The 27324-nt window shown below is 48.4% G+C and overlaps 1 protein-coding gene across 1 annotated transcript in view; it reads right to left on the bottom strand.

Annotated features, from left to right (window-relative positions):
- CDK5RAP2 (CDK5 regulatory subunit associated protein 2) overlaps positions 1 to 27324 on the bottom strand; it is a 176367-nt gene that overhangs the window by 8074 nt on the left and 140969 nt on the right. Inside the window, 13 exon segments of the mRNA XM_035723765.1 lie at positions 4285 to 4429; positions 6253 to 6398; positions 6401 to 6471; positions 6474 to 6504; positions 6506 to 6546; positions 7586 to 7663; positions 10300 to 10548; positions 11614 to 11735; positions 12617 to 12806; positions 14747 to 14863; positions 18935 to 19054; positions 23275 to 23450; positions 26100 to 26148. Coding sequence (XP_035579658.1) covers positions 4285 to 4429; positions 6253 to 6398; positions 6401 to 6471; positions 6474 to 6504; positions 6506 to 6546; positions 7586 to 7663; positions 10300 to 10548; positions 11614 to 11735; positions 12617 to 12806; positions 14747 to 14863; positions 18935 to 19054; positions 23275 to 23450; positions 26100 to 26148 — 1535 coding nt within the window.

Genomic DNA, 27324 nt, shown 5'->3' with positions numbered 1-27324 from the left:
CCCAGGAGGCCACCCGCTGACTCACGAGTGTTGGGCCTGACTCCCGGAGCTGGCTTTTTTAATTGTTTTTTTCTTGTTTATAATGAAAAATCTCAAACCTTCACAAAAGCAGAAAGAATGGGATAATGAACTGCCAGCTTCAGAGATTATCAAATAATGGCCAAACCTGCTTCATCTACATCCCTACCCACCCACACACTAAAAGTATTTTTAAACTCAACCTCAGAAGGCAATCATATTTCATGTCCATAAAATATTTCATATATAGTTCTAGAAAAAAGATTCTTTAGAAAGAAAAACAACATTGTCACCACACCTAGAACAACAATAAAAGAAGATGTGGTGTACATATACCATGGAATATCACACAGCCATCAAAAAAGGAAATCTTGCCATTTGCAATGATGTGGATGGAACTAGAGGGTATTATGCTAAGTGAAATAAGTCAATCAGTGAAAGACAATTATCATATGATCTCACTGATATGTGGAATTTAGGAAACAAGGCAGAAAATCATAGGGGAAGAGAGGGAAAAAATGAAACAAGACAAAACCAGGGAGGGAGACAAACCATAAGAGACTCTTAATCATAGGAAACAAACTGAGGGTTGCTGGAGGGGAGGGAGTGGGGGGATGAGGTAATGGGGTGATGGACACTGGGGAGGGCACGTGATGTAATGAGTCCTGGGTGTTATTTAAGACTGATGAATCACAGGGGCGCCTGGGTGGCTCAGTTGGTTAAGCGACTGCCTTCGGCTCAGGTCATGATCCTGGAGTCCCAGGATCGAGTCCCACATCGGGCTCCCTGCTCAGCGGGGAGTCTGCGTCTCCCTCTGACCCTCTTCCCTCTCATGCTCTCTCTCATTCTCTCTCTCTCAAATAAATAATCTTTAAAAAAAAAAAAAAAGACTGATGAATCACAGACATGTACCCCAGAAACAAATAATACATTATATGTTAATTAATTGAATTTAAATAAAAAATTATTTAAAAAAATAATAATTGCTTAGTATCACCATGTACGTCAGGAGACACATTTCCCTGAGCCCATCATAATTTCATTTTTTGGAACAACTGGTCCAATTCATCGGCATCCAAATAAACTCCATGTTTTGCAGTTGATATGTCTCAAGTTTCTTTCAATCCAGTGGTTCTCAGGGCTACTAAGAAGACTTGTAAAAACAGACCACTGGGGCCCACTCCCAGACTTTCTGATTCAGTAGATCTGGGGTGAGGCCCCACAATTTGCCTTTCCAACAAGTTTCCAGATGACACTGATGTTGCTGGCCCAGGGACCATAATTTGAGAACAGCCGTAAATCTGTTTTACTCCCCCTTTCCCCTTTTTTCCCGTAGGATGAAAAGATGTTCTAAGCTCATATTGTACATTTCCTGCCCCAGACCTAGAATCAAACCATTTCTCCAAGGAGTCCTGGTTCCTGTTAGTGGGAAAAGGTATTTAGAAACCACAATTGGGCAGTAGAGGTGCTCACTGGTACTGGAGTGGACATTTTTAAGGCCTAAAAGTAAATGTTTTTAATAAGAAATATAACACAAGTTCATACTGGCATTTTCAAATCAAGGGTGGCAGGATTTTTGCTTCTTTGTTTTTAAATTTATACTTCTTCTCTGGCAGTAAAAAATCTTAACCTAATTAGCTATTTGTTTTATCCTACAATACAAATATAAACAGTTTTTAAATATCAGTACCAATATTACTATTAACAGTATCATCACTGAAAACAACATTTTTTTTTTTATGCCTTTTTTCTTTTATGCCCTTAGAGTATTTCTACTAGGGATACAGTCAAATACTGTGTTTTAGTCTTGAAATGTTCCCTCTTTGTTGGGTATGCCTTCAATACTACATACTTACATATATAGTAAGGTTTGTTCATCTTACTATCAATTTAAGAAATTGCTCTTTTTCCATTTTGATTTATTTTCAATTCTTTAAAGCATTTATACAGTTTCAACGTCAAATTTACAAAACCAGATCTTTTCGGAGAAATCTACCTCTATTCCTGCCCTTTCCTCCTCTTCCTTCCCACCCCTACAAGTAGCCTGTTTCCTCGTTATTGTTTATACTTCCAGTCAAACAAAATTTTTATAAGCAAATATGTGTATATATTTATATCTCCCCCCACAACCTTCTTAGATAAACCGATGTATATGATACACACTTTCCAGAGTAGTCCTAGGGACTGCAGGGGATGGTATATTAAATGCAAAAGGCAAATTAATGACACTCAGAGAAAAACCCTAGGTCGTAAAAAAAAAAAAAAAAAAACCACTGGGGTTGCTGGCAAAAACTTGGAAATCTGCTTTACACACATTTCACACTAAGAAAAAGGCACTGTATGAAGCAGAGGCAGGGACAGAAAAGTGGCTTGAGGCAATTTAACACCACACGGGGGGGTCTGTGTGCACAAGCAACCATATCAGAGCAACTCTAAGGTCCTTCTTCTGGCTCTAAAATTCTATGATGCTGAAGTCAGCATAACCAATTATATGAGAAACGCTTGGAAAGAAGGGTGAGTCATCACAAGCGCTGGCCAGTCCCTGGACTAGTTTGCTGGGGGGGGGGGGAGGGGATCGATGTGACTATAATTTATATTTACACACACACACACACACACACACAAGAAGATCTACATTCCTTCCGTCTATTTAACAGACACTACTGTGTACTGAGGACAAAAACACTGCATCGAGGTTCATTCAGCACATTTTATGTGCTCTAAAAAATCATACGGGCAAGTACTCGTTTGGGAATAGGAGAAAAAAAATTATTCACTCAAAAATATGAACAGAATAAACATGGCCCCTTCTGGGACACGGACATTAAACAGACAAATATATAATTTGTAACGAGGGCCATGATGAAGCAGAAGAGGGTGCTATAACTGAGTGACCGGGGAGCCCCCTCAGACCCTGACGTAAGATGGAAGCTGAGACGGGAGAGGGGTGAAGAAGCCAGGCAGCCAAGAGGGGGAGCCCGGGCAGGCAGGCAGTCGAAGCATCTGTGTCACCGAGCCAGAGATGGAAGGAGCTCGGTGGGTGAGCACAAAACGCAAGGCCAATGTGGGTCTGGGCCCAGCGGGCCCTCTTCCTCCCCATGGCCCCACTGGCTAAAAGTGGCCAAAACATGATTTCCCTGCGAAATGACCGGTTACCTACCTCCCCGAGCTTAGTGCACCCAAACTTCCTTCCCCAGGATCCCAAGAGGGAAATCACAGGATGGGCTCATTAGAACCTTCCGAGGCTTCACTGCTGCCTCTTTGCCACGGCTGACAGATCCGAGAACTGTCAGAAGGGGTTTAACTAGATGAGTAACGACATGGAATGTCAATTTCCCTCTGCCTTTCTGCTGACCTTTGGCCAAAACTGATAGGTTAGATAAACGCAGGGGTAAAAATCTATCAGAGCACCAAGCAAAGTTCTAACTCCTCCTTCATCTGCATGCTCTTCCTTCCGGGAGCTCCTCGGACGACCAGAGTGGTAGCTCGCCGTATCACGATACCAGCCGTTTTCCCACTGACGAGAACCCAGGGAGGGCCTCCGCACTGCCTGACTCCTGGTTTGTGCCATGAAAGATGGGCATGAGGATGGTTGTGGGACCAACCATTCTTAATTCGGCCACATTCAAGTTGCCGCAAAGTCAAGCTTTCGAGGGAAATTTCAATGGTTTTGCAATAAATGATTTTCATTGGTTTAAAAAAAAAAAAAACTTTCGAAGGAGTTAAACAGATTGAAACTAGAATCCCTACAATCTGACTCTGAAAGCTATCAAAAGGAATCAGAGAGTCCAGAGAAAAAGGCACCTAAAACGAAAGAGATTTAGAGTGGAAGGGAACGAGCTAGTCCACGAGGACAAACTAGAACTTAAAATCTACAAATGAAAGCATACCCTTTGGATTCAGATACTTGTGCTGCCAAAACCATCTCTGTAACCTTGGTCGGGCCTCACTCCAGACCCTCAGCTTCCCGTGTGTAAGACGCAGACAGGATTTCCCTCCACAAAGACACACTGGGAGCGGGGACATGGTCAGGTCAGGACCACAGCCGAGCCCACGGGGATGCTGGGGGAGCAGGCAAGATCACACCTGAAGCAGCCAACACAGTGCCTGACACGTCACCCTTAACAAACACGGCACCTCCCCCGTCCTCTGACGTGTTTCCCCAAACTGAGGGCACATCGGCCACAAGCAAGGTCCTGGGCTGGAGACCGAGTCACAAGCCCCAGTGGCATCCCTAAGCCTCGGGATCCATGTGTCACCACCTACCTGTTCACACTGAAGCGGGCACTGGCCAGTTGTGGGGAGTGAGACCCTCCAGAAAAGCATCAATAATCTCGCAGCCTCCTCGAGGATCAGCTTGGCTGTGCCCACGCTGGTGACAAACTTGTTCAGAGGTGCCAAGTGTGGACCCCTGTGCAAGGGGCGGGGGGTGGGGGAGGGGAGAAGGGTGTTACATGCAATTGAAAAAGATATGGACAAGCCAGCTTTAATAGGCAGCATAAATCTCCAGACCGCAGGGCTTGTGTCCACATGCTGAGCGAGAGCCTGGTGCAGACGACACCAATTTATTGTTCTTAAAGACTGGGTGAATTATAGATTATGAGAGAATTTCAATGGTGATTTTAGCCCAATCAATAACCATGATTAATAACCACCTGCGTTAACTGTATTTACTACGCCAAGAAGAGGGAAAGAGGGTCCATGGTAGGGCCACTCACATGGCTCTGCACCACAGAGCCTCTCCGGAAGGCAAATGGTTGCCAACAGCAAGGGACGAAACACGAATGCTTCTGTCTTAAGAAGCCCCTGCTAAACGGCGCTGTGTACTGCCGATATGAAGTCGGGCCTCGTCAAGTCTCCCTCACCCTCTGCTGACAGTGGCAAACCCTAATTGGGGGATGTCAAGGGCAAGACAAAGCCAAGGGACATGAGCCAAAGAAGGGAAAACAAAATACATTTTAAAAAGAAAGAAATTAAAAGAGCACTGTTATCACGAGGAATAAAATCACTACAAAATAAAATGATGCACTCTTTAGCTATCAAATGGGCAAAAAACCGTACATAAAACAATAAATAAAATTAGTCAATGAAGAATAAGGTGCAGTGAGATACTCTCACTTGTAAAGGGGGATACGTATTTTTTGGAAGTGACGCATCAACAGTTCTCCCCAAGGGCCCTGAAGGGTTCACAGCCTGGGAGTGAGCTGCCTTCCACTGTCAGCAATCCATTCCTAATGAACTAATCAAAGATGCCACGGGAGGTCTGTGTACAAGGGTGCTCACCACACCTCACATGTCGAAAAAACAGGGCAAAGAATAAATCAATTGTGCTACCTCCACATATTGGCTTATTTTCCAGCCCCTAAAAGTTCTAGAAAAATGCTGAATGGGATAGGAAATTGTTTATATATTAACTGAGAGTCAAAATACAAAATTCATGTGAGTCGGTTTACTAAACTTTATGAATGAGCTAAGAGAGTGTGTGTGTGTGTGTGTGTGTGTGTGTATCAACATTTTAAGCACTGAACACCCTGTGATGTTCTTACACTTTTGTACAATAAAGATTATGATCAGAAAACAACAGTAATCTATTAACATTTATGAATTCATTCAACAAACATTTACCATTGCACCCGCTGCAACGCCAGGCCCCTGTACTAGGTAGTAAAGAGACAACGTTGAGTAAAAGAGACACTATCCCTGCTCTCCTGAAGTTTATTATCTAGTGAAATTGTAAAATACAGAATGACTTTTACAATAGAGTAAAACAAAATAAAACAAAAAGCAAATCAGGTACCCCTAGGAAGCAGGGGCCTCAGGACCTGGGAAGAGGACCAGAAAACGTTGACCCACGAAGCTTGGTGTTTGGGTCTAGTCTGGGAGGACAGAGAAAATGTGACCCCAACCCTTGGAGGAAGTGAATGAGTAACTTTGTGTCAAGCACCTGGCACACGGGGTCCTCAACAAAAGGTACTTTACAGTGAGGGAGGATCCAGGCAGGATGAGCAGGAAAGAGTGACCCCAGGGAAGAGACTCGCGCTAACACAGGGTACAAACCTCGGCAAGGGTCCCTCCCATAGCTCAGTGCCCCGGACTGGACCTGACCTCTGAGCTTCTGTGGGCTCCATTTCCTGGTCCCCCCTTCTCAGGGCCTTACTGAGGATGCATGCATCCTTTGCCTCTCAGAGCCCTCAGGCGGGCCCCTTGCACTTACTGCTCCAGTGAGCACTTCACTCCCTGCAGCAGTGGTGTCAGGTTACCTTGGTTCCCAGCTCTGGACTTGCGGGCCGGGGAGCCTCTTGGATCTGAAGGGCCATCTCGGCCAAGAGCTTCTGGCCCTGGCCAATCTGCCGGCACAGGGCCTCGTAGTCCCCAGCCCAGGCCCAGGGACGTGGCCGCCACTCGTGTGGGCCCACGGGCGGTGGCCAGCGACCAGGTGGGACACACAGGGGAGCTGGTGACCGAGCTGCCACTGTTGCAGGAGAGGGGAGTCCGTGTCATTTCCAGAGAGTGGAGGGGTCTCTGAAACTTCAACATGAGAGGGAAGATGTCAGATCCATTTGGGGCAGTATCCTGTGTTCATCAAGCCACGTTCAACGACACTGAAGCCAGGTGGGAGGGCAGAGAAAGGCCTTCGGTCCCAAAAATGCCACCCAGCACAGCACAGCGGGGGCAAGTGGCCTGGCCTCCCGGACCTTCGTCTGTCTATTCACCCCCCCCCCCGCCCCGGGGCTTATTCGTCTGATGGGAGAAGCTCGATTCAATTCCACCAACACTTGTCCAGCACCCACTCTGCAAAGAGCCCTCAATCTACACAGACGAGTCAAGCCAGCGCCTGCACTCCAGGAGCCCATGGGTCTAATCAGACACCACGCCGGAGGCGTAACAGCACGATGACGAGGAGCCAGAGCTGAGAGGAAGAAATAATCAATTCCCTGTGCAGCAGGAAGAGAGATCAGGAAAGGCTTCCTAGGAGAAGCAACAACTACACTAGCCAAAAATTACACTAAATAGAGGTAAAGCTGTTGCTTTTTACCTTTGGATCAACAAAAGTTCAGATGAATAATTCTGACTGGGGGCCTCAGAAAGTCACTTCACTAGGAAGTCTGCATTCAGGATGAGCCTCGGGGTAGGAGGAGGATGTGCATGGGCAGAGAATGGGACAAAGGTGGCCTGGAAAAGGACGGAGCCACGACGCGCGGTCCCAGCGAGAGGGGAGTGCGGGGCCTGTCTGCAGGATGGGGGCCCCCTCTGCATGGCCACACGAATGCAGACGGACAGGGTCGGATGGGCCCACTGGGGCTGGATGCTGGAGGCCTTAAAGCCACACTAAGGTGCTCATACTTCCATCTAAGGCCACAAGGACCCAATGACGTTGCTGAGGTTAGTAACACCGAGGAACAGATTAACAGGCGTGGGGGAGGAGCTCATCAGCTAGACATGCTGAAGCCCCAAATCCTGACAAATGCTCTCCTGATGGGGACCAGGGACCCCCTTTCAATTCAATTGAAAAAGTCCTACTGCCAAACCCAACCCCGCCACAGTTACCCAGACTCCAGCTTTGTACCTGATCGTGGTGGCACCACCAGGGTGGAATCAAATAGATCACAGGAATTATCTATCGCCATGGGACATTTGTCACCACCTACAAGATGTAAAATAAGAGAAGGAAAAGAAGCTGTCATTAGCATTTGAGAAAGAACTGAATGAGAATACAGTAAAGTACCAAACACACACCAAGCATCCACTCAATCTTCCCCGGGACTGGGATCCCCTCTGCAGGACCCTGGGGGACAGAGAGTGAGCAGGCCCAGCGTCCTCTCTGGAAGGACCCTCCTGTCCAGCAAGTAAACAGACAGTTTCATTTCTAGGTGGTCAGGACTAAGGGAGGGGAAGCCCAGAGGAGGGAACATAATGCAGGCACAGGAATGAGCAGATGCAAAGGCACAGAGGAGTGAGCCAGCAGGACGCACTGAGGGAGGATCAAGCAGGTGGTGGGCTGAGCCCAGGGTGCCAGGGAGAGAGAGCCACGGTGGGACGCAAGGCCAGAACCATGAGGACCGTGGGGCCCCCTCTCGGGGGCGTCAGGCAGGGCGACGCCGAGCTGAGGACTGTGCTCTGGACTGGAGGAGTGAGTCTGGAGGTTGCTGCAGCCACCCGAAAAAGAGCGAAGAGGGACCCAAAAGCAGAGTTTAGGAAGTGATGCAATGGAAACAACGTCAGGAGGCAAAGCCAGTTAGATGCTGCCCAAGATGATCTGCCATACCATGCAATCTAGAGCGCGCTGGGCCGTCTGACTCTCTGGAGCCCAGCGGGCGGGACGGCACTGTCATTCAGACCTCGTGGAGGAGCAGGGAGAGGAAGTGACTGACCCAGCACTAGCAGAGTGTCGGCGGCAAAGCAAGGACTGTGCCCAGTGTCCAGGCCTTAGGACGGCCCACCAGCTCCTTCCCGCCCAGGCACCTCTGGGCACCACCAAAGCGCCACGTTCGATTCGGGGCCAAGGAGCTGGCCCCTGAGAAGGATCACTTTCTGCCAAAACCAGCCATCTTTAGAGCAGAACTTTCGAACAAGTGCACTAAATACAATCTTGCAAAGACTTCTGCAGAGGAAGAGAGGCCGCTGCCGACGGCAGAATTCCCACCTTCACTGAGGACACTTTGGCACTGAGGCAGCCCTGTGGATTCTGAACACATTCTCCTGAGTGCCTCCTGCAAGGCTCACCCACGGCTGACCCTAGACAAATTCCAGAAGCAGGCAAAGGCTGTTCCATGGCCGCCTCACTTCAGCTGCCCCAGCTCTCCCTCCCGGGCAGCCCCGGCCCTGAATCATCCTCCCGGCCCCAACTCCCCAGCACACCCCACAGACCCATCGGTCCCATCTCCACCAAGCGCTAAGAAGGGCCAGGAGCAGACCTGTATTTAAAGCAGAGATACCCACTGCTGATGGCCATCCCATGCAGAAGGCGGCAATATGGCTCCTTCCTAACTGTTTTGAGATTCCGCTGGTAGGATTTTTATCCTGAGAATGCTGTTCAACAGCAAAAACCACATCAACACTGACATTTATTAAAGCTCCAAATCAGAGACCACTTTAATAATCACCACAGTAATGGTTTCGTGACCGAGGATCATCTGAAAACAGTAATCAGGAAGCCCGTGTGAAAGGGTGAGAAACACTTATGATGTAATATTGGGTGAAAACAAAGAAAGGACGCAGAATGGCACAAAACCCAATGTGAACAACGTAAGTTCATGCCTGCATGTGATCGCCAAATGAAGAGAAATATGCAAAGCAAAATATCATCATTCTGTACAATCGTGAAGGATTTTTCTTCACTTTCTTTTTTTCATGTCATCACATCATCTTCTGGTGAAAATTTTAAATTCCTTATCAAAGAGAGATCAATAAACCAATCGCCACAAGTTCTAAAGCATGCTGACTGGGTGATCTTTAAGAGATTTTAATTTTTTTAAATTAAAGGCAATAGAATTCCCAATCCAAGCTTTTAGACGATACTTGTTTATGAAGTACGTCGACACTCCCTGTCCCACTGGATGTGCGCACCCGCCCTGTGGGTCTTAGGATGATGGCCCCAGACACCTGAGGCTCCGCAAGGTCAGGCGCTGCTCCAGGGACAGCACTGGCCTTGGGAGCTAAAATCTCATTCCTAGCTCCGGCTCTGCCACCTGTTTGCTGTGTTGCTTTGGTTAAGTCCAGTACCCAATCTGGGTCTTAGTCCACAGACCAAAGAGGATGGGCCGGCTGACTGCCTTGAACCTGACCATTTGCTGGCTTATTCCTGGCCTGCTGCTGGGCAAGTGACAGAGGAGTGACAGGCAACCCTTGTCCTTTCTCTGCGACCCTACACAGCCTCTGTAGGGCTAGACCATAAACCTGCGAACAAATGTAAAACAGAAGCAGTTTTCAAACCAGGATGCTTTTAGGATCCTACAGACACTGAGAGCCAGAGTAAGATGTTTAGATTCTCTTTGAAAGGCAGTAGGGGACTAAAAAGCATTGTCAGCAGCGGAGTGCTATGGGCAGGGCTGAATGGATGCAGGGACGAGACTGGAGATGATGAAAGCGTTGACAGCCCAAATTCCACTTCCCTCCACCAAGAGGCCCCGGGAGGGAGATGACCCCTGGCTCCCGGGGCATCGGGTGGCGGGCTGTCAACAGAGGGACACCTCCGTGGGGCAAGGGCACCCGCCAGAAGCTCCCATGTGCCGCCAACACACACACGGCAGCAATGTCTGTGAGGAGGCACAGGGACAGTACCATGCTTGTCCAGCTGTGGGGGCCACTCGGGGACAGACAGGGTTTGGAGAGCCATGGGGAGGGCTGCTTCCTGAGTCTTCTTCCCCTCCATCGTCAGCCGCTCCTCCAACTTGCTCTGCAGTGTGCTGTTGGTCTCGATGCTCTTTTCCAGCTGCCCCCGCAGAGCCTGGATCTCTGTTAGGAGACCACGCAGGTCACTGAAAGGGTCCTGCCCCCTCCAGCCTTCTCCTGACGCCTCTGCTCCGGCCTCTGCAAATGAGTGCAAAGGAAGAACCTGACGTCTTCTGCCACCAAAGGGTCAATCATCAAAGGAGTTCAACAGTGTTTTAAACCCACCAGCACCAGCACCCTCCCCTTCCCAAGAACTAGGTACAATTTCAAATAACAACTTGACTTTAAAAACAAAAATACTGGCAGACTTAATTGCTGCTATTCCACAGGCTAAATAAGAGCTGGAAATTAATTTTCACTTCTGGCCATAAAAGCCTAGCAAATTGCACACCAAACCCCGAAATTATGTCTAGTAGTAATAAAATCTATTTGGGCTGGAATTATAGAATGAAAGGGGCTGATTTTAAGAGCCACAGTATATTAAAAAGGCACAACAGCAAGAATAAGAAAAGCAACATGAGGAGAAAATGGAAGGTGTGAGGTGACCCTTTTCTAGATAAACTTTCAGTAGGGAGAAACCATCTGGAAAATTCGTTCAAAAAAATTGCTACCACACCTCAAAATTGATTCTAAAACACAGGAGCTTGCAGTTAAGTTGCTCTGATCTGGTATCTGTCAGAGGATCCGGGCCAACAACCATCTCCACAGCAATGCCCTGTATGTGGCAGGCGCTCCAGAATTATCGGCCGAATGCATGGGCAAAAAGAAACACACTCTAGCGGAAAACTCATAATCAAATTATTCCTTGACTGTTGCTATGTCCCACGTACCGTGGTAGGATGCTTTTCATAAATGAGCTCAATTTTCACAACTCTACAGACTAGCTATTAGGAGACACGTCTTATGGAGGAAGAACCAGGCCCAGAGGGGTGAGGTGACCTGCTGAAGGTCGCACAGCCGGGAGGCAGGGCATGAGAATCCAGGCCTCGGCTGGCCCAGCTCCCAAGCCCAAGTCTCTCTGTGGTTCTCGCTGCTTCAGAAGAAGAACGGGCCAGAGGGCTTGCTGCAAAGTGTGCCTCCTCTGCCTGGCAGGCCAGCGAGGGCTGTGACAACAGCATTTCAGGAAAGAGTGTTGAAGTGAGCTCCCGGCCCAGACGCAGCAGCCCCAGGACGGGAAGCGCCTCGGGCCAGCGCGCCCAGTACCTCTCGGCCTCCCGTGCTCCTCCTCCAGCCTCTGATACACCTTCAGCTCCACTCGGAGGGACTGCAGGAGCTCGTCGTTCTGGGAGAGCAGCTGCTGCCTCAGCTTCGCCTCCTCCTGCACCCTGGAAAGGCCACACGGCCACAGGGAGGAGACGTCAATTCGGACAGGGCCCAGCCCTGTGCGGGCACTACCTACCCCGTGCGGTCCTCTGGGCCACCCGACGGGTGCGCGCCATCTGCCCCTGAGCCCACGGACACCAGGAAGCCAAGCTTACAAGGTTCCAGCTTAGCCAGGGGTGGAGAGTGCGGGAGGGGGCTAAGACGAGGATCTTGCTTCGTCAGCGCCCCGCCCTGGGCGAGCGAGGGTGACGTCGGTAACTCTGCAAGAGCGGGGCACTCACGAGCAAGCGCCGAGGAGCAACGGGAAACGCGTGGGACGGGACAGGGCGAGGGCAAACTGCAGCAGGGGCCCTTCAATGTCTAGGTGGGCCTCCCGCCCTCAGCGCAGAACCTCCCCGCGGCCTCCCCAGGCAGCGAAAGCCGAGTCCCTCTCACGGCTGCAAGGGCCTGCGGGACTGGGCATCCAGGCATCTCTCTGCCCCCCTTCCCTCCAGGTGCACTAGCCTCCCTGCTCTGCACTGCACAGGCCAAGGACACCCCACCCCAGGGCCCCCACCCTTTCTGCAGCAAATGAGCTCCCCCCCACCTCCTGCAATCTGCAGAGCTCAGGCCCCTTCACCGCCTTCAGGGTGCAGCTCAAATGCCATTTTTTCCAGAGAGGCCTTCCCTGACCTCCCCTGGACAAGAAACCAGCGCTCTGCCGCCCAGGCCCCAGCCTCCTCCCTTAGACGATTCTGCTCCACATGCTGGATTCCCGCCTGACATCACATGCCCCAGCACTTGCTGGCCTCCCCGGCGCTTGGGCAGGGAGGGGCCAGCGCGCCCCGCTCTGGGACTGGTTGCCTGGCACGGCCAGCGGGGCCGGGGGGTCTCTGAGCCCTACCCGCTCAGCTCACTGCGGCTGCGGCACACCTCCTGGAGAAGCTGCTGGTTGCGCCCCTCCTGCTCGCAGACCTCTCTCCGCAGCCTCTCATTTTCCCCCTTCACACGGGCATACTCTCGCTGAAGGAGCTCCAGGTTCGCAGCCTTCCTGGAGAGGGACTCTCGTAACTTTTCATTCTCCTTCTGTTTATCTGCAAACACAAAAAAGCACCACTGAGAAGAGACACCATTTGTTTTTTTCCAACCTTATTACACAAATACAGCACTTCAGCTCGAGCACTCCAGGAATACAAAGCAGAATGAGATTTAATCTGGCATTTATGATTTTGGCATTCCAATTATCTTATGCATTTTGGGCAGATAAATCTGTCAACATCAAGGCTGCAGATTAAACGTCACTGGGATGAAATGGGCCTGTTTAATTTTCTATACAATAATGGGCCGTGCAAACCTAGTTACTTTGCCTTCGCAGAGCAAACAGTGGGTATAAATTATAGACAGAGGCAAGAAACAGCCCCAAACTCTGGCAATGGGTGTGAGGGAAGTCTGCAAGCCCCCCAGTAAGGAGGCCAGCAGGGCTGGGCCCATCCACTCCTCAGGCCGGGACGACAGCACCTCTCCTGAGGAATAAAATACGCTGAGGGTCTGGGGATAGGCAGTTAGGAGCGTGACCTGGGGCCAGAGAGGCGTGTTCAAGTGCACTTTGCTGCCCACTGGTGCCAAAACCTCAACGGAGTTTCTTGACTTCTCTGTGCCTCAGTTCCCCCACATGCGTCATTGTGAGGACGAACTGAGATAGTCCACGTAAAGGGCTTAGCGCCAGGGTGCTCTGAAGGGTCTAAGCACTCCCCAGGCCAGCTCTTCGCTGGGCCCCTGATGGTGGCTACCACGTCCGCAGCTCTGACTGCAGGCTTTACACTAAGACCTGCACAGGTATCATCTTATTTCTTCTTTGGAGCAAACCTCTGAGTAGGTATGCTTTTTCTCCCCATTTTCCAGATCGGAAACAAAGGATGGCAGAGGTGAAAACTTCCCCAAGGTCACAGAGCCAAACAGTGCCAGAGCCAAGATTGAGACCCAGCTTTTCTGAAACCACCTTTCACCATGGCATGATGATTTCTGAGCAAGCGTTCCCTTCCTCCCTCAGACTCCAGCCACACTATGCTCCCTACAATTCCTAACTAGTCTATACTCTCTCCGCCTCTAACACCTAGGCTTTTGTCTGCTCTCTTTCTTCTATTTAAAAAGGCCCTGGCTCTTCTGAACCTTAGGCACTGTGGCTAATCCCTACTCAGCCTGCTGGACTGAGCTCTTGAAGCCGAGCCTCTCCTGCGTCAAGACACCATCCCCAGGGTCCTATGCTCCCCGAGCCTGCCTTTGTCCTGGCTGATCCTCACGCTGGCCTGCCATGGGTTCCCTGGCTGTCTCTCCCATCAGACCATGAGCCCCTCGAGGGAAGGGACCAGGACCCACTCATTTCTGTATCAGTCTATGCAGGCCCTGACACATTTGCTGAGTGAATGAATGATCTGCAAAAGCCTCAATTCTGTCTCTTAAGCCAAAAGCAGCATCAATATCCTCCAGGGAGAATGGGAGAAGCTGGCCCAACTCCTAGCTCTACAGACTTCCAGCTCCGGGACCACCGGCGGGTCAATTCCCTAGGCCTCAGGTTCTTATCTGTAAAACAGGACTAGTAATTCCTCCATCCAGAAACATTTTAAGTACTGAGAGATAACATAGGTAAAAGCTCTTCTTCAGAGGCTAAGCTCCAAAAAGAAACAATTAAGAGAAGGGATCTTCCTAAGAAATACTGGAGAAACCTTCCTGATAAGAGGGAATCTCTGGGTGAGATTTTGGCAGTAATAGATTTCCAGCCTTTCTGTCTTCCACTGTAACCTGTGTACTTATTAGAGACGTTAGAGATGCCGTGCTGAGGGCTTCACAGGCTGTCACAACAGCCCCATGAGGTACTCCTATTTTATAGCTAAGAATACTGAGGTTCAGAGAGGTTAAGTGACCCGCCCAGAGTCACAGAGCCACAGAATTTGAACCTGGGTTGAACCAATGCGTTCTTTCCATGCCACAGAGGGCTGTGGGGGTCCAGCCTGCAGGTGGCTCCTTTAGTTCCTACCTCTGGATCCCTTGGCCAGCATCGTATTGAGAGCCTGGTTCTGCTTCCTCAGGAAACAGATCTCTGATGTCAGAGAATTATGCAGCTCTGATCCATAAGGAAAAGCATTTGTAGAACCTATAAAAACACACATAAATAGTGATTTATGGTCACCAGATCAGTAGGGATGGAACTTTCTAGAAAACAGTTTTAAACAACGAGGAGACACAACATTCAATGGAAATCGTTCCTGTGAACGAGATGAGGTATCACCAGAGCCCAAAGGGAAATGAGTGAGCATGAAAGAGGTGGCAAGAGCCCCTCCCCGCCCATTCTTTCCTCCTGAGGGTGAACAGAGGTGAACAGGTTCATTTCTGCGCTCCCCTGCAGATGGTATCTCTACCACGCCTACTCCGAGCTGAAACCTGGAGCCATCCTCAACACTGCCCAACCAGGCAATCGTGACTGCTGGTTCTTCCTCCCAAATGCCTCAGACACTGACTCACTCTTTTTCTGTCCCTGTAGTTCAGACCTCATCAGTGCACCCTGATCTTGCCTCCCTGCTACTCGACCCCTGGGGCTACACACAGTCCGCTCATGATATTCTCTGCTCAGAAACACTAGACGGCCAGCCCTTCACCATACAGACAGACAATCGAACAAACCAAACACAAGGCCCGAACTTCAGGTCTCCATGACTTCACTCCAATCTCATGCACACCCCCCTCCCTCTCCACCCTCTACTCAGTGTCCTCGAATGCAGCCAGACAGGGCTATGCCTGTGCCCCACACGTTGTGCGGTCACACATCTCCCTGACTTTGTACAGTAAGGTCTTTATTCCCTGTGCCTAGAATGCCCAGCTCCTTCACCTGTCAAAACCAAACTCGTCTTTCAACTCTTAGCTCAAGTTCACTGTCTAGTCTAAGTGTTTACTAAAAAGATCAGGGGCTGAAGCCAGACAGACTGGGTTTGAGATTATTTACAAACTCTGATCAGTTTAGCCCAGGCTGTGGTCTATCTCCTAAAATCCTACCCCTTCCTCTGGCCAGATAGCTGCCCGGACACTCCACCTCAGCTTTCTATGCCTGCACCATAGATGACGTCCAAAGCACAGGAACATGCTACCCTCGGGAAAGCCTGGGGCTTTCTACATGGGGCAGGCAGATGCTTCCCTCCCTGCCTTCCTTACTACACCGAAGAGCCAGACACTGCTTTCCCAGACTCTTGTATAGCTAGAACATGGCCAGCTGCCCCTTCCAGTCAATGAGACCTGATGGGAAGCCTGCTGGAGGCTTCTGGGAAAGATTTCTCACCCGGATGAAAGGAGAAGGACACGGAGGAGCCCCATCATCTTCGTTCCCATGCTGTGGACACTGTCCTGAGAGGATGTGATGCTTACAATTACCACGGTCATCATGGAGACTGACCCCAAGCCCTGCTACCCTATCACCGAGCCAGTAAACCTGCCTTGGAACCGCCTGCGTCTGGATATCTTGTTATGTAAGAAAACATAAATCCCCATTGTTTACACCAGTTTTTACTCGTATTCTGTTCTCTGCAGCTGAAAGCATCCTGGTACGCAATTGATTACCGGTAATAATCAAACTCCCCGTAAGGACGGTGGGACGTCAGGCCTCCCAGAAGCCAACGCTGCACACTCTCTCCGCTCTACAGCACCACCTTTCCTCATGTTAATGATTCACAAATCACAGCGCCGTGTAATTTTTCACTGACATGTGTTTCTCCCCGCCAATCTCCTCTAGTCTCCCCTATGAACTCTGGTGTCGTCTCAAAGACACCTGGGTCTGAATCATGGCTCCGGCTTCTTAATAGCTGTATGACCTCAGGCTCGCCGCGTCACTTCCCTAAGTCTCCACTAGCCCAATAAAAATGATCCATGTTGTTATTATTACTGCTATTATCATTTGTATTAATATCATAACTGGTGGTGGGCTAGAGCCAAAAACAGGACCAAAGCGCCATCTGGGTGAACAGGAACAATGCTACAGAAGTCTGCTCTGACCACAGCTGGGATGGCCACTTCTCAGAGGCAGAGTCAGCCCCGAGGACAGAGCATGATAGAGCCTCAGCTGGCGGGATCTCGTCTGAAGGCCGACACAACCCGCTCCTCTACCTGATGACAAGTTAACACACAAGGTGACAGTTTTTAACAATATCCTGCCTCCACATCACAAGGAGCCATGCCTTTTTCAGACCTGCTCCCAAGATGAACACCTCACAGCAGGGGGGAGGCGGGGCCACTTTTATTCCTTTGTCTTTCTAGAGATTGTGACATGGTGAGAACAGCATGTCTTTCCACCAGTGTAAATACTTTATGAATGCCTTTTTGTAAACCTTCCCATGGGAGTGAATTACTCTCCAGAGCAATTACCAGCTCCATTGTAGCTGGTGGGCCACTGGAGCCCCCAAATAATTCTATAATTGGATTTGCCAGGAAAAATGTAAACCAAATGAATCTAATTCAGGCATTACCACGAGTGAACGTGAAGGGCCCAGGCATGTATTTCTTCCCTGGGTTTGATATGACTAATAACTCAGGTTAATCAATTTCCCTGGGGGTGAGAGAGAGGGAGGAAGCAGGATGGGGAAAGGGGGTGGGGGGGGAGAGAGAGAGAGAGAGAGAGAGAGAGAGAGAGAGAGAGAGAGAGGGAGGGAGGCGTGCATCCACTCTTGTTTACCTCACCGACTGCAGCACATCAGCACATACAGCGCTTTGGAAAGATCTTTCTAGGCAGAGGGTTATGCTGGACTAGATAGGAATGAGAACTGGACCAGGGGTGCAAGGACTCAAGTGCTGCCGCCACTGAGTATATCTTTCTAGAACTCAGTTATTTTGTCTCTAAAAAAGGTTTGCGTCCCCACTTGTTGCAGAGCTTTGCAACATTAAACTAATAGTTATAAAAAATAAAAGAGTAAAAAACATGACAATGACAAAGAAAACAACCACTTACTGAGTGAGGCATGGAGCAAGGCCCTATTCAGAGAATTGCCTCACTGAATCTCACTATTGGCTCTGTTTTATAAAATAATGAAGTCTGGGAGAGGCGGGGTGACTTGTCCAAAAGTCCCAAAGCTAATAAACAGAAGAGCAGGGGTCCACACCCAGCTCAGTGCAACGCCCTAACAAACTCGGGCTTCCCCTGGGGCACAAAGCTGCTCTCAAGACACATTCTTTGAGGGGCGCCTGGGTGGCTCAGGTGGTTAAGCGACTGCCTTCAGCTCAGGTTAAGGTCATGATCCTGGAGTCCCGGGATCGAGTCCCACATCGGGCTCCCTGCTCAGCAGGGAGTCTGCTTCTCCCTCTGACCCTCCCCTCTCTCATGCGCTCTCTCTCTCTCTCTCAAATAAATAAATAAAATCTTTTTTTAAAAAAAAAGACACATTCGTTGTGGAATGAAAACAATCTCTTTGGAGCAATAAGGAAAGATGTCCAAAATATATTGTTCAACGAAAAAACGGACAGAACGGCAGATATAAAGTATTCTAGCTTTTGGGTGAGGGAGAGAATAAGCACATATATTTGTATCTGCATTGAAAAAGCACTGTAGGGTGTGGAAAACAACTAACAAAGGTGGGAGGAGAGAAGGGAGAGCAAGATGAATGGGTACAGAACGGAGATAGTAAGCTTTGCACCATGTGAATGTCTTCCCTATGAGAAAAATACATATTCCATTCAGACCTAACTGTTTTCATGCAGGGGAACTGGCAACCTTGTCGCCGGCCTCTGAGACTCACCAAACTGCTCACATGCTAATACGTTTAAGATCCATTACTGACAAAAAGATGAAATACCACTCCGTTTTATTTTAAAATACCTCTCTATTTCTTCCCAGTGACCAAAGTCAGAGGAGGAGCCAGCCACAATCCAGGGTGCAGAGGCCAGCAGACTCCTTCAGTGCCAGGGACTGTGGGGGCCACTCTGCTCCAGTAAGCTCACTTAACGCTCATCACCACAGGGTAAAACGGGGACGATTATCCCCACTTTATAAATAAGTTACTGTAACTGACCGTCAGCAGTGTTAAGGGAGGTCACTGTGGAGGTGAGCGGCAAGGTCAGGATCCGGGCTGAAACCTCTCTGGCCACCAGTGAGTGTGAAGCTCACCCCGACCCAGGGCATGCTGATCCAGGCAAATGAGCCCCAGATGAAGCCCTCGCAGGCATCCAAGTGGCCTCTGGGGCGACTCTCCTGGATCGAGCTCAGACCCTTGCCGTTCCAGCTGTCCCCGAAGGCTCTCATTTGTCTTAATAGATTCTTCTAAACGTCTCCTCAAACTTCGGATCTCTTGTATATGTTCCATTACTAAGTCTACAGGAGGGAGAGTTATTTTTAATTTAAAGTCTGAAGCCCCCAACAAATTGAATAATTTACAGATTATGCAAGGATCTTAAAATTCCAAGTCGTGCTGGATGTGTTCAGATGGTCGGTAACTGGCAACGCATCCTGGGCTTGGTGAGGCTGAGCGACGGCCCACAGCCCACTGACACAGTTCTGTAATGGTTCTCTGCAGCCCTCCACGGGCAGGGTGTTCTACATCACATGGAAAAATTATATTCCATACAATTTTAATGCTAACTCTAATGCAGCCGCTTATTCTTCTAAATATCAAATATTAACTTAAAATCGTCCTTATGGTGAAACTAACAGATCACTTTCAAGTCTGCTTGAATTGCCCGAGAGTGGATTAAACCACTTTCATAATGAATCCAGATATTTCTTTGAAAGGAATATGTTTATCCATTTATCATGTACTCATTTAAGACTTAAAAACAGAGCAAAACAGTAATCCCAGCGCTAGTGAAAATGGTAAGAAGGGTGTACTCTCCAGAGCACATCCTGTTCATGTGAATATAAATGTGCGTGACTTTTGGGATCTATTTTTATCATCAGCCTTAGAAAGGTTCTTTTCCAATGTCTTTCCTCAAATAATTCTACTTCTAGGAATCTACTCAAAGAGATCACCAGAGATGCTGACAACCAACCATTGGCCAGAATGCATGAAAATGTTCATCTGAAGCACTATTACAGAATGGTAAAAACTGAACATAACTCAAATTATTAAATAAACTGTATTACATTACATTACTGTGATGCAGTATTCTACAGCTACTGAAATTGTATTATAAAGACCACATAATATCACAGAAAAATACAGACACAAAATGGATTATTCAGGATAATTATAACTCCATTTAAAAACCTGCAGGCGAGAAAGACACATAAATACAAAGTAAGAAAATCTACCCCTAGATATTAACAGCAGTTGCCTCTGGGTGGTAGATTTCAGGTTTTTCAAAACTTCCGTACTCTATTTCAATGTAACATTTAGTAATATATAAAAATTTAAATTTCCCAAATTTTCTACAATGAGCATGTCCTATTTTTTCAGCCACTGCCACATCTCACTTTAACAAAGAAAGAAGGAAGCACAGTTGTAATCTGGAGGTAGGTTTCTAGAATCAGTGTTTAAAGCATAACCACATCAAGTATCCAAAGGCAAAACTAATGTCTTTAATTCATCAATTACAGTACACTCAGTATGTCTTAGTAATGTTTGTTTTAAAACATTATACTAATGTTATGACCCAGTTTTAATTCCTCCAAAATGACTTTCATTTAAAAGTAGCACGTTACAGATCTTTTCCTAATTAAATAGTAATTCTGCCATGAATCTGAATGTTTATAAGACGACTTAATTCCCAGACCTTCAGCTATCTCCTATTAATGCCAGAAGTGTGGCAAGTTGTTTGGTGGGTTGCGGGAGGCCCCGGCGGCCGGCCCAGCGCTAGAGGACCCCGTCTGGAGCAAACTCCTGGCCACACCTGCTGTCCCTGCCCTGCCGCCCTGAGAATCTTCCAGCCGCTAGTCAGGACGGAGTGAGGCAGGAACTTATCTCTTCTGACTACAGTCCTCCTTGCTGGTTTATAATAAGTTATATCACATGCTGCCAGCTCCTGGGGTAATAACACTTAGCAGTCATTGGTACACATCACCTCCTACTGAGTCTGGCCAGGAGCCGGACTCTTCAATAGGGCTTAAGGAAACATTCCCAGTCGAACTGGATGCCACTTATTAATTATGCAGCCCCAACCAAGGAGAAGGAAACACTAGACTCGTCTTTAGAAAATGGGAGAAAAATATCTGTCCCTCTTCTAATAAATATCCTTCTGACAAATGCTAACTCTTTAAAACCATAAATCCTGCAAGAAGCAACCAGCAAAAACTGTGTGTCTCTCTTTGGCCTAGTAGCTCCACTACAGAATCTAGGTTAAGAAAATGCGCCGAAATAAGGGGAAAGCTTCATGTTCAAAGATAATCCCTGCGGCAGTGTTCACAATTGTGAAATTTTAGAAATGACTTAAATGTTCAGCAAAAGAGGAACATAAGGAAAACTGCAGTTCAGCCATTCAACGGACTATTCTAAAGCCACTAAAAATGATGGTATGTAACAACATGTCAGAAAGCTTATGATAGAATGTCAAGCACAAAAAGGAAAAATACTAAATTATCTCTCTACTTAGAATATAAACATGACAAAAGGAAAAAAACCAGATGCAGAGACCAAAAGCCTGAAGAGAAACAAACCAAAAAAGCTAACAGTGGGCTTATTGGGATGGCTCCGGAGGGTATTGTCCCCCTTCAGGAAAGTGCCTGCTAATGCACTAGGAGGGCATGACAAGCCCAAGGTCATGGGTCCCCAGAATCACAAGACATAAGGAGATGCCTAAAAGGTTCTATATTGGAAATAAACCACGGCTGGGGAGGCAGACGTGGGAAGGTAGAAAAAAGAGGGGCTGGCAAGAGGAATCTGGAGCGAGGGGCCCATACCATAGCAGAAGGGTTTTAAAGAACAAGGGTCCCAAGTATTCCCATTAAATGATCTGGCTTGCTGCACTGTAACCCTCACCCCCTGTAATTCCTCAAGCCCTCAATCAAGGGTGTTCCTCCCACAAAAACAGTCTCAGGGGTTCTTGGAAATGGACTGAGTTCCTTGCCAGGCTGAAATAGTGCAGAAGGAAGTGCAGCTAAAGACAGGGAAGCAACTCATGGGTCTGACCCAAATTAGGAGAAGGCAGATCAAAGAGCCAGAAATAATAAGTACCCCAGAGGAGCCTCAGGAGCCATCGTGGAGGACCAAGTCTCACCCGTACCTCTGTTACATATTAGGCCTCCATGTAAAGTTCAGCTGAAACAAAGCGGGGGAGGGTAGTTTGTTGCTAAAAAAGATTGTGAATTTTTGAAACCCACAGTTCTATGTGATCAGGTGTCAACAAAAAGCTTTTAGAAAGGAGGTGCCAGGGTCTGATTTGTGCTCTGGGTCCATTCTGGGTGCCCTGCAAACAACCACCGGAAGAAAGGAGAGACCAGAGGATGTTAGCCAAGGTCCAAAATCTATACCAGGGGTCAGAAAGCCACAGCTCCTGGGTCAAACCCACCCACCTGTTTTGGTAAATAAATTTTTACTGGAACAGAGCCACACTCGTTCATCTACATTTTGTCTCTGGCTGCTTTCTGCTACAACAACAGGACTGAGTAATTACAACAAAGACCATATGCTCCACAAAGCCCAAAATATTTACTATCTGCCCTTTCCTAGGAAAAATTTGCCAATCCCTGGTCTATACTATCCCTTGAACTTCTGAAATACATTGATTTATAAACTCTAATCCCTAATCCCTAATACCCCAACAGGAGGTAACCAAGACTGCAAATACCGAGAGATAAAGGAGAGCTCAGGGGCAGGTGGAGGCTTGGGAGGCTGATTCTGCCAACTGAGCCCATGGCCCACGGTCAGAGGCAGGATGAGGGGCTGACCCAGTGGACGAAGCGTCACACACTAAAGGGAAACACTGCAGATTGCTAGAATTACAAAATATCCCAACGGGGGTTCGGGTGGAGGGAGGGTAGTCAGGTATTCTGGGGCATCTGTACAATTCAAAGCAAGGGTCTTCAAAGTGACACAGCCTCAGGAAGGGTCTGAAAGGAACAACAGGAAATTAACCAGACTTAGAACGGACACATAACCTCGGTGCTTGCCAGCCTGGCTTCTGCCACTGTTAGGAGAGCAAGGAAGTGGCAGGTCACATAATATGTCATCATTTTTTTTTTAAGATTTTATTTATTTGGCAGAGAAAGACACAGCAAGAGAGGGAACACAAGCAGGGGGAGCGGGAGAGGGAGAAGCAGGCTTCCCGCCGAGCAGGGAGCCCGATGTGGGGCTCAATCCCAGGACCCTGGGATCATGACCTGAGCCAAAGGCAGATGCTTAACGACTAAGCCACCCAGGTGCCCCATAAGTCATCATTAAGAAATAAAAATGACTCTTCCCCAATCAGCAACACTTTCAACAACCACAGCCTTCCCCAGTGACAAATGATAGTCTGAGTGACCAGCCCTACCAGGATCTCCCTTCATCAGATGAATATTCAAATGTCACTACGCTCTGCTTACTCAGGCAAGACGGCAAATTACTGTTTAGACCAGGAAACCTTGGCTGTGTCTCAAATGCTTAGCAAAGCTTAGCTTACCTTGAGAGAAATGGTTCGCCAAGACCGAGGTCTTCCCAGTCTCGCTGTCTTGCTTCTGGTCTCTCGAGAGGACGGAAGACTTCTCGGACATTTCGCAGTCGGACAACACGTGAGATGCAGATGGCTCAGGAGATTCAGGGAGAATGTGTTGGTAGGTTACACTGTCTGCCTCCATCCTTCACCGTCAGGATTGAAAGAGAAACCGTTTCCCATACTAAGATCCCAAGCCAGGACCAGGACTTGGGATCACTTAAGATTACTAGGCCCTTTGTAATTTCCCCGTATTTGCAACTTTGTTTTGGAGCCCTTTTGCTTCCCTAGAGCATTTTATTAGCAAGGACACTCTAAAAACAAAAAGTGCTCAGTGGGCTTGAGTCTGGAGCCAATGACGAAGGGGAGCCACTGTCTGACTTATGGGGAAGGGCCCTCTGAGAGAGCACGCATCAACAGCGGCTGCTTAGCCAGAGCCCCCTCTGTACCAGGCATGTTAGATGTACCATCTTACTGGGTCCCCACAGAGACCCCCTGAGGTAGAGATGACTATCCTCCTTTAGACTTGGGGAGCCTGAGGCACAACACAAGCTTGCCCGCGGTCTCACAGCTTCTATGTGGCAGAGCTCACGCTTGAACCCAGGTCTGTCTGGCTCTGGGACCCCAGGAGAATGTAGGAGGCCAACCCAAACCCATGAAGTGGCCTTATGGGTTTAAAAATCTCGAAACCCTCATGGCCCCCAAGTAGGTCCCAATGCCACCATTCTGGCAATCATCTGGTTATTAACCTGTATTTCCCAAGAGCCACCTGAGCCATGAGGAAAAACACCCTGAACTCGGTGAGAGAAGCCCACATGAATCTCCATTATAGATAAGCTCCTTAATTTAAGCTCTTTTTTTCTCCCACTTTTTCCTATTACTTCTTGTCTCATTATTCATGAACTCAGACAAGAGCAAAGGACTCTGAAGCTGCAACGCATTCATTAACAGGTAAACACCAGATGCAACTTCACTCAGACAGCGTGACGGATGCACGGGCTTGCCGCTGCCTTGCCAAAGTGCCGAATGGGCCAAGGGCACCCATTTAATTAGCTTAGGAGTGACCCGTGTGAGTGCTAAGCCTACAGCGGAAAAAGGCAGAACAGAAGGAAAAGAACCAGCCTGTCAGAGATGGGAAGGGTGACACATGGCTGAGGAGGGCTGAAAGAGGCCTCCCTGCCTCCAAGCCACCCCGGTCGTCTTTCACAACAGCAAATCTGATTTTGTCCAGCCTCAGCTTCTCCTCCTTCAAAGACTCCCCTCTTCCTGTAGCAGAAAAGCTGAGGACCAGCCCCACGGTGGCCCCGCGTGCCTCTCCAGCCTAGACCCTCGAGTTCCCTGCACCAGCTCGCACAGGCCATGTCTCCCTTGCCTCGTGCGCAGACACTCTCCGACAATCCCTGCCCCGGGCCCCTCATCCTTTAGGTCTCCGTTAAGACTGTCTCCACTCTGGGAGGCCTTGCTTGCCCTCTCCACAGCCTGCCACTGGGATGTGATCCGTTATTGGAAGGATGGAAGCAGAGGGCTGAACTGGGAGGGACCTGCAAAAACACTGCAGTGGGAAAGGAGCATTTCTTCTGAATGTTACAGACGTTCTGATGGAAACATCCTCCGGCGAGCTGTGATGCGTCCCCACCTGCTCACTCTAATGATGCTGTGGCCTTCGTGATGCCAAGAAAGTCTAAAATTCTGGTCTCTGTTTCTTTATTTTACCCCCAGAAGCCCAAAGGGTCACTGCTCCAAAGAGGAGGGACATACCCATAGCACTCACAACAGTCAGAACCTTTAACAAGGAAACAGAAGGGGGCGAGACCCTGACATTTCCTGTGGGCCATCGAGGCAAACTAAGAAAGTATACAACACATTTATTCCATGAACATTTTTTAAATTCCAACTACATGCCAGATAGCTGGGGCTGGAGCAGGTGTAGAGATATTCAAGACACAGTCTTTGTCCTCAAAAGGCAATATGCAACAATAATAAGAGCCCAGGAGTCCGACAGATTCAAGTTCAAATCCCAGCTCTGCCTCTTAATGGCAAGCATGCAACTCCGACCCTCTGGTTCCTCATCCTAAAATGGGAACAATAGTGCTTGCCTGGTAGGGTCAGAAAGAATGAACGTGAATGCCTAGGGCAGCAGCTGACACACACCAATACCCCGTTCATGCTAGCCCCTTTCCTCTTTCGAGCAATTCTGGGAGCTGAAAGATAAATGCAGGGTGAACTACAACGCCATGTGCTAAGTGCTGTAATGTGACGACGTGCCAAGTGCTACGGGAAGAATAACTGATCCTGGGATGCAGAAGAGAGATGGGAGAGCGGAGAGCCAGGTTCACTGCCACATAAACGGACTCTGAAGAAGGATTTCCAAACTACAAGAGGAAGAAGTCGAGCGTACAGCCTGTGTCCAGGCACAGGCCGCAGAACAATAAAAAGTCAATGATGGAAGCCTGGGAACATGAGAGAAAGGAAGATGGGTCAGACTGAGAAGGGCCTCAAAGGTCAGGCTAAGGCATCTGAAATCGATCCTGCAGGTACCCAGGAGCCAAGAGAAGGAACGTGTCGTCCTCGTCAAAGCACCCGACAGACAGATGCCAGGAATGGCCCAGAACAACTGAATGAAGAAGGCTGCAGGGCACACAGCGTAAACGCCTGGTTGTACGTGGCCACTGTCAGTTTCATAGGTGTTTGTGTTTTACCCACAAGAAGTGGGAAACTAAGTGTACAGGAGGGAGCCAGTGGACCCAGCGGACAACCCGACCATACAGTGTTCTTCCCCAGTGCCACACACTCACCTCTCCATCACTTTGTTCTGGGGGCTCACGTCCACTTCAACTGATTTTCCTGGAAGCAGAAAGAACATCAAGAAGAAGGAAGACATTAAAAATAAATAAATGATAAAACAAGTGTTCCCTAATAATTTCTTGCTTATACACTTGCAGAGGCCCCGTTCCATTTGTTTAAATACTCTTTGTAACAATCCTGGATATTTAAAATAGGATTACCAAGAACACACTCAGACTAGAGGCTCCTCCTTCATCACCGCTCTGGCACAGTTCTAGGAGGGAGGTGACAGCCCTGAATCTAAAAACCAATCACCAAGGTGCTGCTGGGTGCAGGTTCTTTTCCCTTCTCTAAAAACTCTGACACTAACAGAATATATGTTCATTACAGGAAACGGGTAACAGAAACAAGAAAAAGAGCGTCACTCTCCTCCAGGTGCCCCCACTCCGGACATGTTACGGATTTCCTTCCATTCTTTCTTCCATGCGTTTTGGCATGGGTGACACTGTACTGGCCTCATCTTCTCCCTCCATATTTTATTGTAAGCGTTGTTCTTACTGAATTTGCCTTGGAAACCTAATTTTTAATGACTGCATTAATATTCCACTGCAGGCATGCATGTACCAGAGTTTCTGCCAGTCCCCTATTTGACATGTAGGTCATCTCCAATTTTTCACTTTTATAAATAAATGAAATAAACATCTTTGTACATACAGCGTTATCTGCATTTAAATGATCTCCTTAGGAAAGACTCTCAGAAGTGGGATTAGCAGGGAGAGGAGTGTATGAGTGCAGCTGAATAAGCCAGGGCCTGTGGCAGGGGAGTGACGACAAAAATGGCAAAAGAAAACAAAATAAAGCTCAGAACGTAAGTGGGCAAAAGGGGCGCCGCTCTCCCCTGCCTGGCGGCCTCTGCTGTTTGAAAGGCGACACAGGAGCCCAGTCTTCACAGAGACTAACAACTTCATGTTAAAAATACTTCAGAACTCTGGAAACTGCAGACTGGGATGAGCTCTTTGAAGAAGCTAACGCGTGGCTAAAGAAAAAAACAAACCCTTCTAGAGCTGCACTTGAAAAATGAGACTATAATTAAACTGCACCCACACATTCCCTTTTCAAAACTACTCCTAAAAGGGAACATTCTCGAACACCACAGCACAGAGGAAAAGAGCACCGGAGACTCACGCGTTTGCCTTGTGCCTCGGGGCCCCCACCGGCCTGCTCCCCAGGGCCAGC

This window comes from Zalophus californianus, chromosome 13 (assembly GCF_009762305.2).
Source record: "Zalophus californianus isolate mZalCal1 chromosome 13, mZalCal1.pri.v2, whole genome shotgun sequence".
Taxonomy (NCBI): Eukaryota; Metazoa; Chordata; class Mammalia; order Carnivora; family Otariidae; genus Zalophus; species Zalophus californianus.
Note: the sequence above shows the minus strand (reverse complement) of the source record. Positions and strands in the feature narration are given on the sequence as shown.